Source organism: Perca flavescens, chromosome 13 (genome assembly GCF_004354835.1).
Source record: "Perca flavescens isolate YP-PL-M2 chromosome 13, PFLA_1.0, whole genome shotgun sequence".
NCBI lineage: Eukaryota > Metazoa > Chordata > Actinopteri > Perciformes > Percidae > Perca > Perca flavescens.
Window position 1 is genome coordinate 16284183 of NC_041343.1, and position 14279 is coordinate 16298461.

The 14279-nt window shown below is 41.2% G+C and overlaps 1 protein-coding gene across 3 annotated transcripts; it reads right to left on the reverse strand.

The window, feature by feature from the left end:
- Window positions 1–2179: 2179 nt before the first annotated feature.
- Window positions 2180–13900, reverse strand: slc43a2b (solute carrier family 43 member 2b). 3 transcript variants are annotated; one of them, XM_028595330.1, is made up of 14 exons: window positions 13594–13900; window positions 10401–10692; window positions 10165–10220; window positions 9965–10041; window positions 7857–7949; window positions 7472–7605; window positions 6627–6823; window positions 6385–6528; window positions 6195–6212; window positions 5437–5569; window positions 5116–5248; window positions 4580–4653; window positions 4281–4404; window positions 2180–4192 (listed from the first exon to the last, which is right to left on the reverse strand). In XM_028595330.1, exons 1-14 carry the CDS (start codon window positions 13751–13753, stop codon window positions 4031–4033), a joined length of 1797 nt encoding a protein of 598 aa, XP_028451131.1. In that variant the 5' UTR covers window positions 13754–13900; the 3' UTR covers window positions 2180–4030. The 3 variants fall into 3 exon arrangements, with proteins under 3 accessions (XP_028451131.1, XP_028451132.1, XP_028451133.1); XM_028595331.1 differs by lacking the exon at window positions 6195–6212; XM_028595332.1 differs by lacking the exons at window positions 9965–10041; window positions 13594–13900 and having other exon boundaries at window positions 10401–10529.
- Window positions 13901–14279: the final 379 nt, after the last annotated feature.

A 14279-nucleotide genomic window follows, 5' to 3' on the forward strand; every position in this document is an offset into this window, starting at 1 on the left:
CACTGATGACTGACATGATTTGTACACTACAACAAATGTCAGATCAGATCATAACGATAACAAGCGTTAGCAGATGAAATCGTGAAGGCAATTGTGCAGTCATCCTCTTACATCCACACAGGAATTGCAGGCTGACCTGTTATTCTCTCCCTGGTGGTCCCCTGACAACGCTTTGCTCCACCACCCACGGGTCTATAAGATTGTGTTGGCGCGTGATGCGATGACAAGGCATCACAGGTCCCTAATCCAGCCCCACGCCCAGGAGATCGGATGTGAGTGCGTGTGTGTGAGTCTAAAATTATGCAACAGCGCACTGCTGCTGTATTTATAGCACATCTGTATCCGTCGGCCAACATCCGCTTATCATTCCTCTGTCTTCTCTCAGGATCCCTTCTACATCTAGATGTACACAGTAGTACAATGAAATGAAGGGTCTATCTATCTATCTATCTATCTATCTATCTATCTATCTATCTATCTATCTATCTATCTATCTATCTATCTATCTATCTATCTATCTATCTATCTATCTATCTATCTATCTATCTCAATTCAATTCAATTTCATTTATAGCATCAAATCATAACAAGAGTTATCTCAAGACACTTTACAGACAGAGTAGGTCTGGACCACACTCTACAATTTACAAAGACCCAACAATTCTAGTAATTCCACCAAAAGCAAAGCATTTAGTGCGACAGTGGTGAGGAAAAACGTCCTTTTAGGGAGAAACCTCGGACAGACCCAGGTTCTTTGAAGGCAGTGTCTGACGGTGCCGGTTGGGGGTGTGATGAACAGTGGCAATAATAGTCACAATAAAGATAATGGAACAATGACTAGAAATAGTAGTTGTAGTAGTTCATGGCATAGCAGGGCACTGCAGGGCGTTACAGGACGTAGCAGGGCACAGCAGAGCATAGCAGGGTGCAACAGGACATAGCAGGGCGTAGAGCAGGACCACCAGGACAGACAGCTGCAACCAACTATCTATCATATCTAATGTGATTGTATATGTTTTAACATGAAGTTTCTCATTTTCCTCTATTTGCCTCATTGATTGGTACGATGGGATTTAGCACAACTAAGAAAATGCACTTTAAGCTCGTAATTTGGAATAAAATATTTCAACAGAATGTGCTGTGAATGGCCCACTACCTGCTTTATAGTGATATTATACTGTAAGGCAGTGGTCTCATGTTGCCTCTTTGAACTGTGTACCTGAACAAACCACAGGGGCCGGCCAGCCAACAAAGAGTTGCCTCAGCAGAGCTCCAGGAGCCACTGTCCCTGATGTGGGTGACATTCTCTATTCTCAGGTGACAAGAGGGGCTGGGGTGTCAAGTGATAACCATCTCTTGGAGTGTAGTATAAGATGGCAGAGTGGAGTGCTGACAGACGTGGAAAAAACCCAAACATGAAGTGAGAGTGTGCCGAGAACATCTGGTGGAAAAACTGTTCATAATTTCATTAAGATTATAGTAATTTCACCTCTAAACAAGCTTCATGAGGGACATGGAGTCAGGAGACACCCTGCTCTTACACACTGTTGTTAAAGCAAATTAGCATTTTGCATGTGCATACTTTCTGAATAAATATGAAATATGCTCTATAGGAAAATGTTATACAGAACTGTGTGTGTTGAAAGCAGAAATCAGTCTCAGTGGCTATATTTTTACAGGTTGGGTTTACTAAAAGTTTGGGAAATGAGTTCTTGTCAATATGTTTTAAATGCTGGTGTTTGTGTATAAAAAAAATCAGTAAAACTTGACTAGAATTTTGTTCAGACAACAGACTGACAAAAATGTACATTCATTCAGTGTAATTGTCCTCAAAGTCATGCTGCCAATACTGACCTCTGCTGGTTGGTTGCATTACAACCTAAAAACTCCATCAGCTGGAAATTATTTTCATATTTGTTTTTTGCTTTTCTGAATTTATGTATTTAGAATTTTGAAAAGGGTCAGCTTCAGAAACAGAAAAAAGGTCATACATCCATAAAATTTTCCTGCCGATGAAAAAAGCAAGCAAACCATGTACTAGAGAACTGGGTGAAGACCTGCTTTGTTATGTCACCACACAGAATGTGAGGAATAAATAGCCACAATTTCTGTGACCAAGTAAGAATTACACAGATACAGAGACATATAATGTAGCCTAGTGAGCAATGAAAAAACATGAGGAAGAGATCAACTCATCTTTATTAACCCCCACAAATTCTTCCATAGGAACGCCTCATCTCTACGTTATCTTCAATGGTAGAAGAAGATCTCTATGCGAACAACAAAGTATACGATCAGACGTCAGTCATTGTCAGCACAGCACAATTTAAATACATGATGAAATGTATTATGGAAAAGGGAGTGTAAAATGAAATAAATACACAAATGAGGGTAGGAGGAGCTCAACATGAAAGTGGGACTATTTCTCTAGAGAGGCACCAGGAGAGAAGTGCTGAAATAAGCTGATCTGTGTGAAATTTAAAAGCAGTTAACAGGGTATAAAGTGCTAAAAAGTAGGCAGACAGACTTTTAATACCGACTTTAAGATAAGGCATCTGAATCATCCTAATTTTATGAATACACTTAAAAGGGATACTTTGTCATTTTAAAACTAGCTCTGTGTCATCTTTGTGTGGCCATTTTGTTTACATAAACGGTGTTTGGCTTCCCTCTGTAGAGCCAGTGCACAGAAAAGCGGAGCAGCAGAGGTCTGGGCAGACCTCCATGACGTGTCATGTCATCTGGCGGATCGCTGAAGACCTCTGCTGCTCTGCTCTGGGCGGAGCTATGTGCACTGGCACCCCAAGGGAAGCCGAACACCGTTCATCTAAACACACTGCCCACACTGCCATGAAAAAGAGCTGGATTTAAATCAGCGAAATATCTCTTTAATGGAGAACATGATGTATAAATAGTATACCATGTAATGGAAAGGGGACACATTTCACTGATAAAGTATGTGTAAAAAGCTCAATAGAACATGCTGCCCAATGAACAAATCTTCTCTCTTTACATAAAGGTATATTGAAAAGGCACTGCTGGTAAACTTAACATATAAAAAGAAAAAGAAAGCAGGAAATACTCTAAACATACATGAACATTTTGCTTTTAGCAAAACATATCTGTTTGATGTCCCTCTTACAGAATACAGCCCATTAAAACACTGACATTATCCAATACTTCAGTATATTCTAAGCTACAGTAGTTTCATTATATAAGATGTTAGAAAAAAGAAAAAAAAATCAAGTCCCATAATTAATCATAATGAGTCTTTTTTTCTACTCGCCCGAGAAACATCAACAATAAGGCTCTTCTCTCCTCCCTGTCACTTATTTAGTCCACACTTACCTTATACCATCTATCAAAAAAAATCCAGCTGATGAATAGATAGGTAGCACCATGTTATGTCATTTGCAATCAGGATGATTTGAAGTCAATATATTAAACAAAAAAGTCTGATAAAACTGGAATCACTCACTAATAATGGTGAGGTTGTTTGTGAAAGTGATGTTTAGCAGTCTTGCCAGTGTCCCAAGGGGATATTCATGAGCTAAACACACTCTTCTGTTAATTTCTCTTCTCATATGGGGAATTTTAAAGCAGTCTTATGTGGAATGGACCTGCACTTTGCAATGTGAAGCCCAGAGAGCAGGGAATATTTAAAGAAAAGTCAGAGGATTTGGGGGAATGCAGAGGGCTCGTGCCTCTTTCCTTTCACAGTCTTTCCTCTTGTTTTTTCTTTTTCCCTCGATGTTTCACTTTCCACCTCAGCAACTGTCTGACTATTTTTCTGTGACAACGGCAGGTCGGCAGCATCAGCAGTTTATCTTGGTGGGATTTTGGAAAATGGATGTGACAGTTTGTGTGTGTACCAATTACACAGTTTGAATGTGCTATTCTAAATAGTTAAGATTTCAGTTGTCCTTTTGCATGCCTATTTATGCATGTACGTATTACTGGATTGCAATGTTTCTCAGTAAAAAAAAACTTTCTTCATCCTCTGCTATCCATTTCTCTCCATTTACGTTTCTTTAGACATAGGCCTCAGGAATGTCGGAGCAATTGATTTTGAAATAGATCTTAGCGTTGTCCTCCTTCTGCTGTTGCTGTCTGTAGAGCATCCGTCTGTAGCAGATCAGGTAGAGAGGCAACAAGAAGCCCAGCATACTGAGAGCTAAGAGTCCAATATTAACCTGGGGGACAACACCAGAATTAGCCATGCCTGAAGATTTAATTTGTGAAAGTTTTTCAGTGTGTGTGTGTGTGTGTGTGCATTCATACCCAGAATGGGTCTCCCTGTAGGGGTCCCATCATAGCCAGAAACAGGGGTTGCTGCAGCAGAGCAAACACAGCACTGACCAGAGACTGCATGCCTGTTAGACTGCCAAACAGGGAGGAGGGATACCTGCAGAGACAGAAGCGGTAAATTTAATTTCTCAGTTTGACGCTGCATCCACATACAGAAGACAAAGGTTATGATGATGGTGATGGTGTGTGTGTGTGTGTGTGTGTGTGTGTGTGTGTGTGTGTGAGTGTGTGTGTGTGTGTCTGAGAGGTTAGAGAGACACACTGTGACTTACACAGCAGCATATAGGCCGCCAACAGCAGAGTGAATGAATCCTCTCACCACAGTGTGTAAGACGAATGACACAATCTGAGGAAAGATGAAAGTAAAAATACATTCATTCAAATATTCATAATCATTTTGGTCATTCAGTCAGTTGGTTTATGAGGGTCCTAAAGCATAATTTAACATTTAAAAGTTATCATTAGCTTAGCATAAAGCCTGAAAACAGGGTGAAACAGCTAACCTGGCTCTGTTCAAAGGTAAATCCACCTACCAGACCCTGTAAGGCTCACTAACATTTATATTTGTATATGTTCGTAATCTTTACCCAGTCTATGCTAAGCTAAGATAGCTGTCTACTGACTGGTAGGCAAACAGAGCCAGGCTAGCTTTTTCCCTGTTTTCCGTTACATTAACAGTATGTAGCATGCATTGTAAAAGAAAAGATTAAACTGATTAAATAAGGTTATAAAATGATATGCTCTGTTGTCTCCATGAAGCACTTTGAAGGCCTGTGTGTATCTCTGACAGCTGAAGTGGAGCACCCACCTGCACGGGGAGATTGGGCACTAGACAGGTGATCCCAAATCCCACTAAAAGGAGGTTTGTGAGGACGAACGCTCGCAAGGCATTGGTCACCTTCTGGGTTTTTTTGTCTCTGCGCTTTTTCTTTATCTCCCCCCTAGCAGTCAAAATTAGAAAGAATGAAGAGAGATCAAATTACACAGGTACTGATATTGCAACTCTATTTCACAATAAAGTTTAATTTCTTGGTTCTATTCATCACACTGGCAAATAAACATTGCAGTAATGTCTGAACCTATAAATGGGAAGGAGTTAAGGCAGTCTAAAAAGAACACGTTGACTCACTTGCTGCAGGGCTCCTTTTCCTCCTCTCCGTCATCACAGTCCTTCAGCTTCCAGTCCATGATCTGACCAATCACAGGAGTAGTCATCAGGCAAAGCAGCTGCAGCATGCCGAAGATGGAGGAGTACAGACTCACTGAGTGAGGCGTTGAGGGCAAAAAGTTTGTAAAAAAAAAAAAAAAAAGAGAGAGATTCCAATGAATAATAAAAAAAAAATAAGAAAGGGGAGCTTGAAGGATAAAAATAAGACAGAGATGAAGGGTTTCTACCTGGTTAATGACTCTGACGCTACAGTTAATTATTAATCCTAGGCGGTAGAGCCATATCGAAACAACAATGGATATGGAGAAAGCAACTGTTCAAAAGTCAATTTGATGCCATTATGAGGGGATTTATGGTCAGGGGACTAATGATAAATGCGTAGTGAGTCATGTGAAACTGCTCATATCATATGACGTAAGCTTTTTGCTGGTGCTGAAGTGCAAAGTTAGTTAATGAGTACAAGAAAATGGTACCTGGTGGTTTTAGATTAAAGCTGAATGACAGCTGAAGGACTCGGTTATTGACATGGACAACAGGCAAGGTCAAATGAAATGATAGCACTAGCTATGACAAAAGCCAGAGAGTAGTGGTAGTGGATTTAGTACAGTATTGCGATGGTAAACCCACACAAGACTAGAGGTTAAATTCTAATTGTATTCATCTTGAGAGTTAACAGGCTAATGCTTCAGTAATCTACTGATACAACTATAAGCTCTTACCGACTTCCATTCTCTCCACTGAAATTTAAATAAAAACCATGTAAGTCTAGCGGCTTTTAAGTCATGAATCACAGTTATATAAGACACAGAAACAACTTGATTCATAGTAAAGAAAACAAAATCAACAAGTGCTCATGTTTGTGAACACACAGAGACAGAAAGATACTAGAAAAAATGCAGAGCCACAGACCTTTGTTGAGGTCTCCACCACTGAGCGACTCCAGGACGCTGTTCATGGCTCCCATGTAGAACAAGAGACGGAGCTGAGTGATAGACATGGTCAACAGACTGAGCATGAAGATCGGGCTGATGATGGTTTTGAAGAATGACTGGGCTGCAGGGGAGAAACAGGACAAAACAGAGGTAAACAACACGCATTAGAGTGAGAAGCACAACAATGGTCAAGGAGTTGGCTGAATTCTGCACTCTTACACTCGTCATTTGGCTTGCACTCCATTTCCAGGTCCGTTGTGGAGAGGCAGAACTTGTTTCCATCATTAGTGGCCAGCTCCATCTGCTTGAGGTTGTTGCTCACACTGAGACGACGGCCTACTGTGGTCACTTGTTGGTAAAACTGCTTTCCTGTGATTTTATGGTCAAAGCCCAGCCAGCTGAACTTGATCTTTATACTGAGAAAGTAGAGGAGGAGAGAGGGATGAAAGGGAGAAAAAAAGAATGGGAATAGAGGACAGCGGGTGAGGAAGGACAGAGGGAGGGGGTCATGGTGAAAATAGAAAAGTGTTAAAATATCATAAACAGAAAATGGTGACACACAGGAAACATGCATATGCTATATGTCTTGAATCAGTCTAATGGAAAAGGTTTTCGCTGAACAAGCAAGGCATTCTAATTAACAACAGGATTTACTACGGTGATGATGAGTGCAAGTGTGATCATCAGCAGATAGACTTTAACCTGGCGGACATTTTTACACATAGGCTATTACATAATGATTTGTCAAACAGTGACATTGGTGTTGAGTACTCCATATACTTTTAAACATAATAGAGACTTCTATTACTTTATCAGTCCGGTTTTGTTTCTAAAACACATCTCACTGTGTAGTGCAATGCAGTGCATACTGTGACATTTGGAATAACACCATACTGCACCTACATACAGTATAAGTGAGCATATACAGTATTTGTACATGTGGGACTTTTACTGTGAATTGTAACTCTGTTACATTGTGAGTATCTGTGTGTGTGTGAGTGTGTGTGTGTGTGTGTGTGTGTGTGTGTGTGTGTGTGTGTGTGTGTGTGTGTGTGTGTACTCACCTGTAGTCCATGTCGTCTGGTCCTGGGAATGACTCCAGTGGCCAGTTGAAGAAGCAGTTTAAGAAGACCAGCCCAGCACAGGCAGCCCACACCACCAGGATAGTGATGAAAGATATGTCAAGGTCATAGATCACCTGTGCACATCAGAACATAACGAATAAATACAAAAAAACAGAGGAAACACCTGAAATCAGAATGCGCTGGTAGAAGCTAAATGTGCATTTAAGAGTTATGTCAGTTCATGTAAAATATAAGAATTTCGCAAACAGTTCTTGCAAAGTAGTATGAAATGACAAAAAACAAAAGATTTATAGGGGGAGAGGTCAAAAACAGTTCACATTAGTGTCAGTGCAGGTGTCTGGCAGGGTGATTCAGTGTTTGTTACCTTGACACCAGGGAAGGTGACAGCAGAGGAGGCATAGGAGCCAATCATCAGGGCGATGAAGGTGGAACGGAGGTCTCCAAACATGTTAGGGAGCTAGAGGGAAAGAGAAAGAGAGTAGAAAAGAGACATTATAAGTCCTTATTGTAACTTGTAAGCAAATTGAAATATGATTTATACATATGTAATGAGATATTCCATTGTGTATGTAACTACAAAGGTTACAGTTTAGCCGCTCTAAAACAGATTGGGACTACTGACACCGGGGGGGGGGGTCAGAGGGGACAGTGGGAACCAATTTGCAGGCAGACATCAGAGAAAATAAGACACAGAAAAGTGTGTTGAACACCGATAAAAGCAATATAAAACAGCATCACACACAGCTGTCCAACTCAAAACACAAACGCAGGGCTGCAGAGATGGGGTGACTGAGGTGAGGTGACATTTTCTACGGCCTTTTACATGCTTTACTCTCGTTTAAGGACAGAGAAAAGAGAGCTGGGAGGGAAAACAGGAGACAGTGGGTGGCAAAACATCCAAATACAAAGGCATTCACAAGCTACTCTGTTTTCAAGAGACTGAACAACAACAAGCACATCCAATTACATAAGACTGGGGAAGCTGAGGAAGAGGCATGTGTTTGTCTTTGTACTTAATTGAGAAAGTATGCATATTGAAGCACCCGGTATCTCCCAGCAATATCACCAGGAGTACTTAGAAAACTATTCTAATAGATTTTTTAAACATTAAAGATACATTTGCAGCTGCTGGACAAACCTAAATGGGAAAGGTGACCTGACAACTGCATTTGGCAAGGAGCCAGTGGTGGCCACTGAATGTTAGACCCCTCAGCTGAGAATGAATGCCTGTAGGTCTGAGGTGCAGTCATGTTCAAGGAGTCAAGGAGCAGCTTAAAGTCTAATGATTAACCCAACAATGAGGCTTTCAAGTATAGTATGTCAGGTTGTGAAGGAGATGGAGTGAAAGGTAGTGTAATTGGAAAATTTGTTTTTATGCAACTCTGGGGGCCTGTATTACCAAAGAGCAAACAAAGCTATAAATTATGGTTTTACTATATCACTGACATTCAGGCCAGGGGGAGCAACTAATGAGAAATTTAGGTAGATGCAAGAAATACCACAAAGGAGATGTACATCACAGTAACAGCCTGTGGTGGTACAGAAAAGGGGCCCCTCTCTGGTGAACAGCATCACCATGGTACAGCCCTGGACTCCTGTGTGAGTCGCCATAAAGCTGAACTGATGACAGGGGGAGGGAACAGGAAGATCAAGAACAGCAGTAAGAATGCAAAGGAATGATGAGGGGTTGGGCCTGTAAATCCTAAAGAGCATCAGTTGTTGCTCTGTCCGTGTGTATCTTTGGCTCTGCGGCTCAATCTTAAAGGGCAAAGTCACTGATTTTACACATCGAAAGTCTGTTTACAGATCATGGGGAGTACTACTGCATATGTAAAACAAAAGTTGCATAAAGCCTTTTGTGGCTCCAAAAGAGGCTGCAAGAAATCTGATAAATTACCTTTTCCGTTTTCATGATTATGTTTCTGATTGTTATTCGACCTTTTTACAAATTAGAGCTGTGGCTCTACTTTGCAGCCTCAGTGACACTATCTTCCTACGTAGTTGTGCTTGAGTACATTAGTTTGCAAATATTAATTTATGTGATGAGTGTCTTTCTGTGCACGTACATTACAGTGAGTGCATGTGTTTATGTTTAAACAAGAAAGACAGGGAAATGAGCAGCTCACACGCTCAAACAGTTGCTATGATGTTCTTGCTAAAGCACAATTATAGATGCAGTGGAAAGTGATAATGAGCCATCGAGTCACTCCCTCTCTCTCTCCCCCACCTTAATAAACCCCCACCTTCCTTCTGCTAGGAACACTGAGTGCAGTGTCAGAAGCCAAACAAACAACCAGAATGCCAAACAAGAGGGGAGGGAGAGAGTAAGCAGGCGAGAAGCCAGCAAACTATTATAACAGAGCAGTAACAGCAAGACAAAGACCTGTAAAGACAGAACATATACATATAGAAAAACGTTATGCGGCAGGTGCAAAACCTCTGCAGCAGGAGGGTTACCATGCACACACTTACTGTGAGAGAGGTGAAGGTCATGCACATGCCCCCAAAGCCATTGAAAGTCAGGGCAATGAAGATAAGGACAGAGAGTTCTGCAAATGACACAGATGTTAGCTCAAGACTGACTATTAACAACCACTACAACTACTACAGACTACTGATGATTGTTTCAAATACAATGCAAAAAAGGAAACATAAGCACTCTTCGGGCTTACCATTTGGATTGTAGGCTCCATAAGCAATGAGTAGACAGGACAATCCAAAACACGTGCTGAAAATAAATGATGATGACAATTTAAGTTGCAGCCTATCTCTGCCATTTTTGTTTGGGTTCTTAAAGGAATTTACATATTTCCAAAACAATTGAATGTGAATAGAATTTTGTTCACAGATATGAAAATAAATAACATCACATAGTTAGTCTGGATGATTTCTTCTCTCCTTTGCTTACCTTCCCAGCAGTCGTAGCTTGCGAGGCCCATATTTATCCATGACAATCCCCAGTGGCAGGGTGATGGCCGAGAGCAGGAAGGAGCCCACTGTGAACGCCAGATTCAGCATCTCATCCTGTTCTTTACAAATCAGCCAGCCGTTCATCCTCAGGGACCCATCCATAGGAATCAGGGGCTTCATCTCCACTCCGTCTCCCGGACCAACCATGCCACCCTCATTGTCATAGTCTACATAGTCATCGGGTTTCGGCGTTGCCAGGAGTTGGGACAAATTGTAGCTGGAACTGTTGCCTGAAGAACATGATTAAAGTAGGAAGAAGATGTTAGATACTTTTTGGAGTCTCACAGACTCTGAAAGAGGCCAAGACACGGCAGTCAGGCAAGTCTTATTTAGCCATACTGATACACAAACACATTGTCCATAAAGGTTGAGTGGTGTGAATAATCATATGACTGTGTAAGGTTGACTTCAGCTGTTCTATCCTGTACATGGTTGAATGTATAGGGAGTAGTGCTGTCAAACGATTAAAATATTTAATCGCGATTAACCACATTAATGTCATAGTTAACTCGCAATTAATCGCATATGTTTTATCCATTCTAAATGTCCCTTGATTTCTTTGTGTCCCATTATCTTTTCTCATTTTAATGCTCTTATCAACGTGGAAAAGTGGATCGGCTTGCTTTGTGCTTTTGTCGCCTGGCTTTGACGAGGGGGCGGAGAATTCGCATCAGCTGTGTGCTTGGTCATCAAGTGGTATTTCAGACTGGACGTGCTGCGATGATAGCTCAGTTCACAACAACAAAACACACAGATCACTTTGGTCTTGTCAATAGAACCATTTGGCAACTTTTTAAAAGTAAACTTTCCATTCAGAATCTTATTGGCATCTATTTCGGCGTCTCGCGCTCACCATCCACTCAAAACGTAACGTTAGCCTACTACTCTTTAGCCGGCTCGCAAGCCCAAACAAGTGTGTGCGGCGTGCCTGTTGTTTTGTTTCCGGTCTAGCTAGAGCCGGTGTGGTGTTGTAGTTTTTCTAACGTTACTAGTTGTTGCAACAGCGTGTGAAAAAAACAAAAAAAATTGCTAGGCCAAAAAGAACGTTAATCTCGCAATAAAAAAATTGACGCCATTAAAATGGGTTTGCGTTAACGCCGTTAATAATGCGTTTAACTGACAGCACTAAAAGGGAGCCATGGCTTTTGGCACAGAACCTGGCAGAATTATAACTAGAAACCTATGTATAACATCATATTGGGGGCAGAAGCAAAAAATGCACAGTTTAGACCCACAGAAAGATAAAAAATTTACCTACTTGCCTCGACTGAGATGCTATTCAGATTTTATTAGTGAGTTGGAATGCCAAAGCTAAAAAGTGATAAGATGGAACTGGCAATAAACGTCAGATTATTATCAGAACCTTCAAATAGATAATGTGAAAAGGTACAAAAGTCCTGAGAAGTCCATGTAAGGGAGGAAGGGAAGCAGCAGTTTGGGAATGTATTATTCATGTGGGCAGATGTTTTCTGGATTACACGCCCTTACACCTCTATGGTATGAGCCACTTGTTGTCTTTGTAGTCATGTGAGACAAATATGTGCATATCATCCCTTTGTTACACCATGGCGTTCTTCATAGAAAAGTGCCAAAGTGTACTTCAGGAAAGCTAAGTTGCATGAGTTCCAAGATTTGTTTGGGCAGGATGCTGCAAAATTAACAGCTTGTGAAGGCCTTGGTTTCCCCTTCATGATGACTCGTGACCGCTGACTTAACCACATAAAATCAAGCTTTAACCATTCCAAAAATATCACTGCTGCATGTGCACAAAAGCCTAATCTACGCTGCATCATCATCTTTTTTTTCCACTGTCAACCCCACCAGTGGTCTGATTTCTACCGTTCATCACTTTTCTATCAGCTTCTCCCTCCTTGTCCTTTATCAGTGGACTTTCAACTTCCATATTACCAGTCATAAAATCTGTCCCTCTATCACATGTCACATGCTTGAAAAGAGCTGAGCTGGTTCTGCTGTCCTCTCCCTCTTATATTATTAAAACAAGATAAGACAGCTTCGGCAGCACTCCAGCTCAATTGTTACCTCAGTGGCGAGTCTGCGTCTGTGCCGACACAAACATTTTTACTATCCTATAAACATGACTGGAATTAGCCTTGAGTAATTAAAGGTTCCTGGCTGAAATTCAGGCTACTAGTGATGCTAAATAAGACTAAACATAAAACAAGACAAAGTTGCATCACTTGCAAATGAAGATTGATAGAAAGACAGTGCCAGACACTAGGAATTGGAAAAACATCCTTCTACAATCACAGGTCAGATAACTCAATTGTGTAAACTCCCTAGGAGATATTGTGGTTACTAGTGAGAGAAAAAAACAGAATCCAGCCAATAGTTTAGTGTCTGTGGGATTAGCAGGGCTCCCCACAGCCAGGACATGGGGGAAGACACAGTGTCACTTAAGGTCCAAAGGATAAGTGTGGCCTGATTCCTTTCTCACATTCCCTTTGTGCTTACTCTCTTCTATAATAACCTGACAGGGCCCATTGTGTGCATCAATTCCACCTTTGTACTTAAAAACACAAAGCACCTGCCTGATTTTGCTCAAGGTGAGGGTAGGGGAGAAAAAGAGAAGATGAAGGGGTGAGGGAAAAGGACAGCTGATCCAGTCTGTCATTGGTTAATCAGATCCCTCTAAATCAGTCTTCTGCTGTGTCTTCAATTTAGATGGAGTCGCTGAGAGTTAAAACTCTCGAAGGGGCAATGATATACTGGAGTTTATGAGACACTGGAGTCTCTTACTCTTTGACTTTGGACCACTTTGTCAGTCTGCAACCATGCTCTCACTTTAATGTAACTGATCATGTTTAATCTCCTGAGTCCCTAAAAACAGTCCATGCCCCGCTCAGAGAAAACACTTATTCTTCCTAAAGAAAGGAAGAGGCAAAAAGGCAGCAGTGTTAAGTTACATGTCTTAATTAAAACCTTGCACCCTCCTTTGCATGACCTCTAGTGTCCACGGACTGACTGTTAGTGCACCCTTTATCACCAATCCTTATTTTAACAGCTCATTGTACTACATTTCAGAGAGAAAAAGTTGCTCTAAAACTCATAAAAGTTTTGGGAAGTATAATGAAACAAATGAGACAGTGACAGAAAGTGCAGTTGTGACTCACCCTCCTCGTTGCAAAGGTAAGAGTAGAAGCCTTCTGACTTGAGCATGATGAGGAGCGATCCCCATCCCAAAAGCACGGCGGAGAACAGCAGATTTTCAATGATGGAAGTCACTGCCATCCACCAGCGCCTAGCAAACGCTGTGGCCAGGGTCGGAGGCATGGTTGAGAGAGAGAAATTACAGGCAGAGAGGGGCAAAGAACCAGAGGAGAGAAATGTAGAGGGTAGAGAGAGAGAGAAAAAAAGAGAGACCAATGAAGAGGAAAGAAAGGCGCACAGAGCCTGACTGACGCTCAGGTTGAAGGATCACTGATCACTTATCTGTGAAGAGAGAGCCACAAGAGGAAGGGGGAGGGTTTTATAGTTAGCCTATCACTGTAGTTACTTTGGACAGGAAGAGTCAGTTTTTTAAGATCACAAGATAAAAGCACTTAACTCTAAACCTAAATCTGAACACATGCACTATTTGTTTCATAAATTTTTAATTAATTGAAAGTCTCCCTTTTCATTTAACACAGAGGAGAGGTAATGGCAGGTGCTCTTAAGAACTAACTAGTAATAACAATGAACAGCAAATTATTAACCCTCTATCTTCTAGTACACAGATCCTTGCTGTAGGAGCAAAGACCTTACATCACAGTATAGGCACTAATAATGATAATAATAATATGAAGAAGCATCCATCGTG

What these genes read in the sequence shown, in the direction of transcription:
- slc43a2b (XM_028595330.1), bottom strand. Translation starts at nt 13,753, where the DNA reads ATGCCTCCGACCCTGGCCACAGCGTTTGCTAGGCGCTGGTGGATGGCA. An exon ending in TCACCTTCCCTGGTGTCAAG is followed by an intron (nt 7,606 to 7,856) that starts GTAACAAACACT and finishes TGATGTGCACAG; the next exon opens with GTGATCTATGACCTTGACAT. An exon ending in TGCCCAATCTCCCCGTGCAG is followed by an intron (nt 4,654 to 5,115) that starts GTGGGTGCTCCA and finishes ATCTTTCCTCAG; the next exon opens with ATTGTGTCATTCGTCTTACA.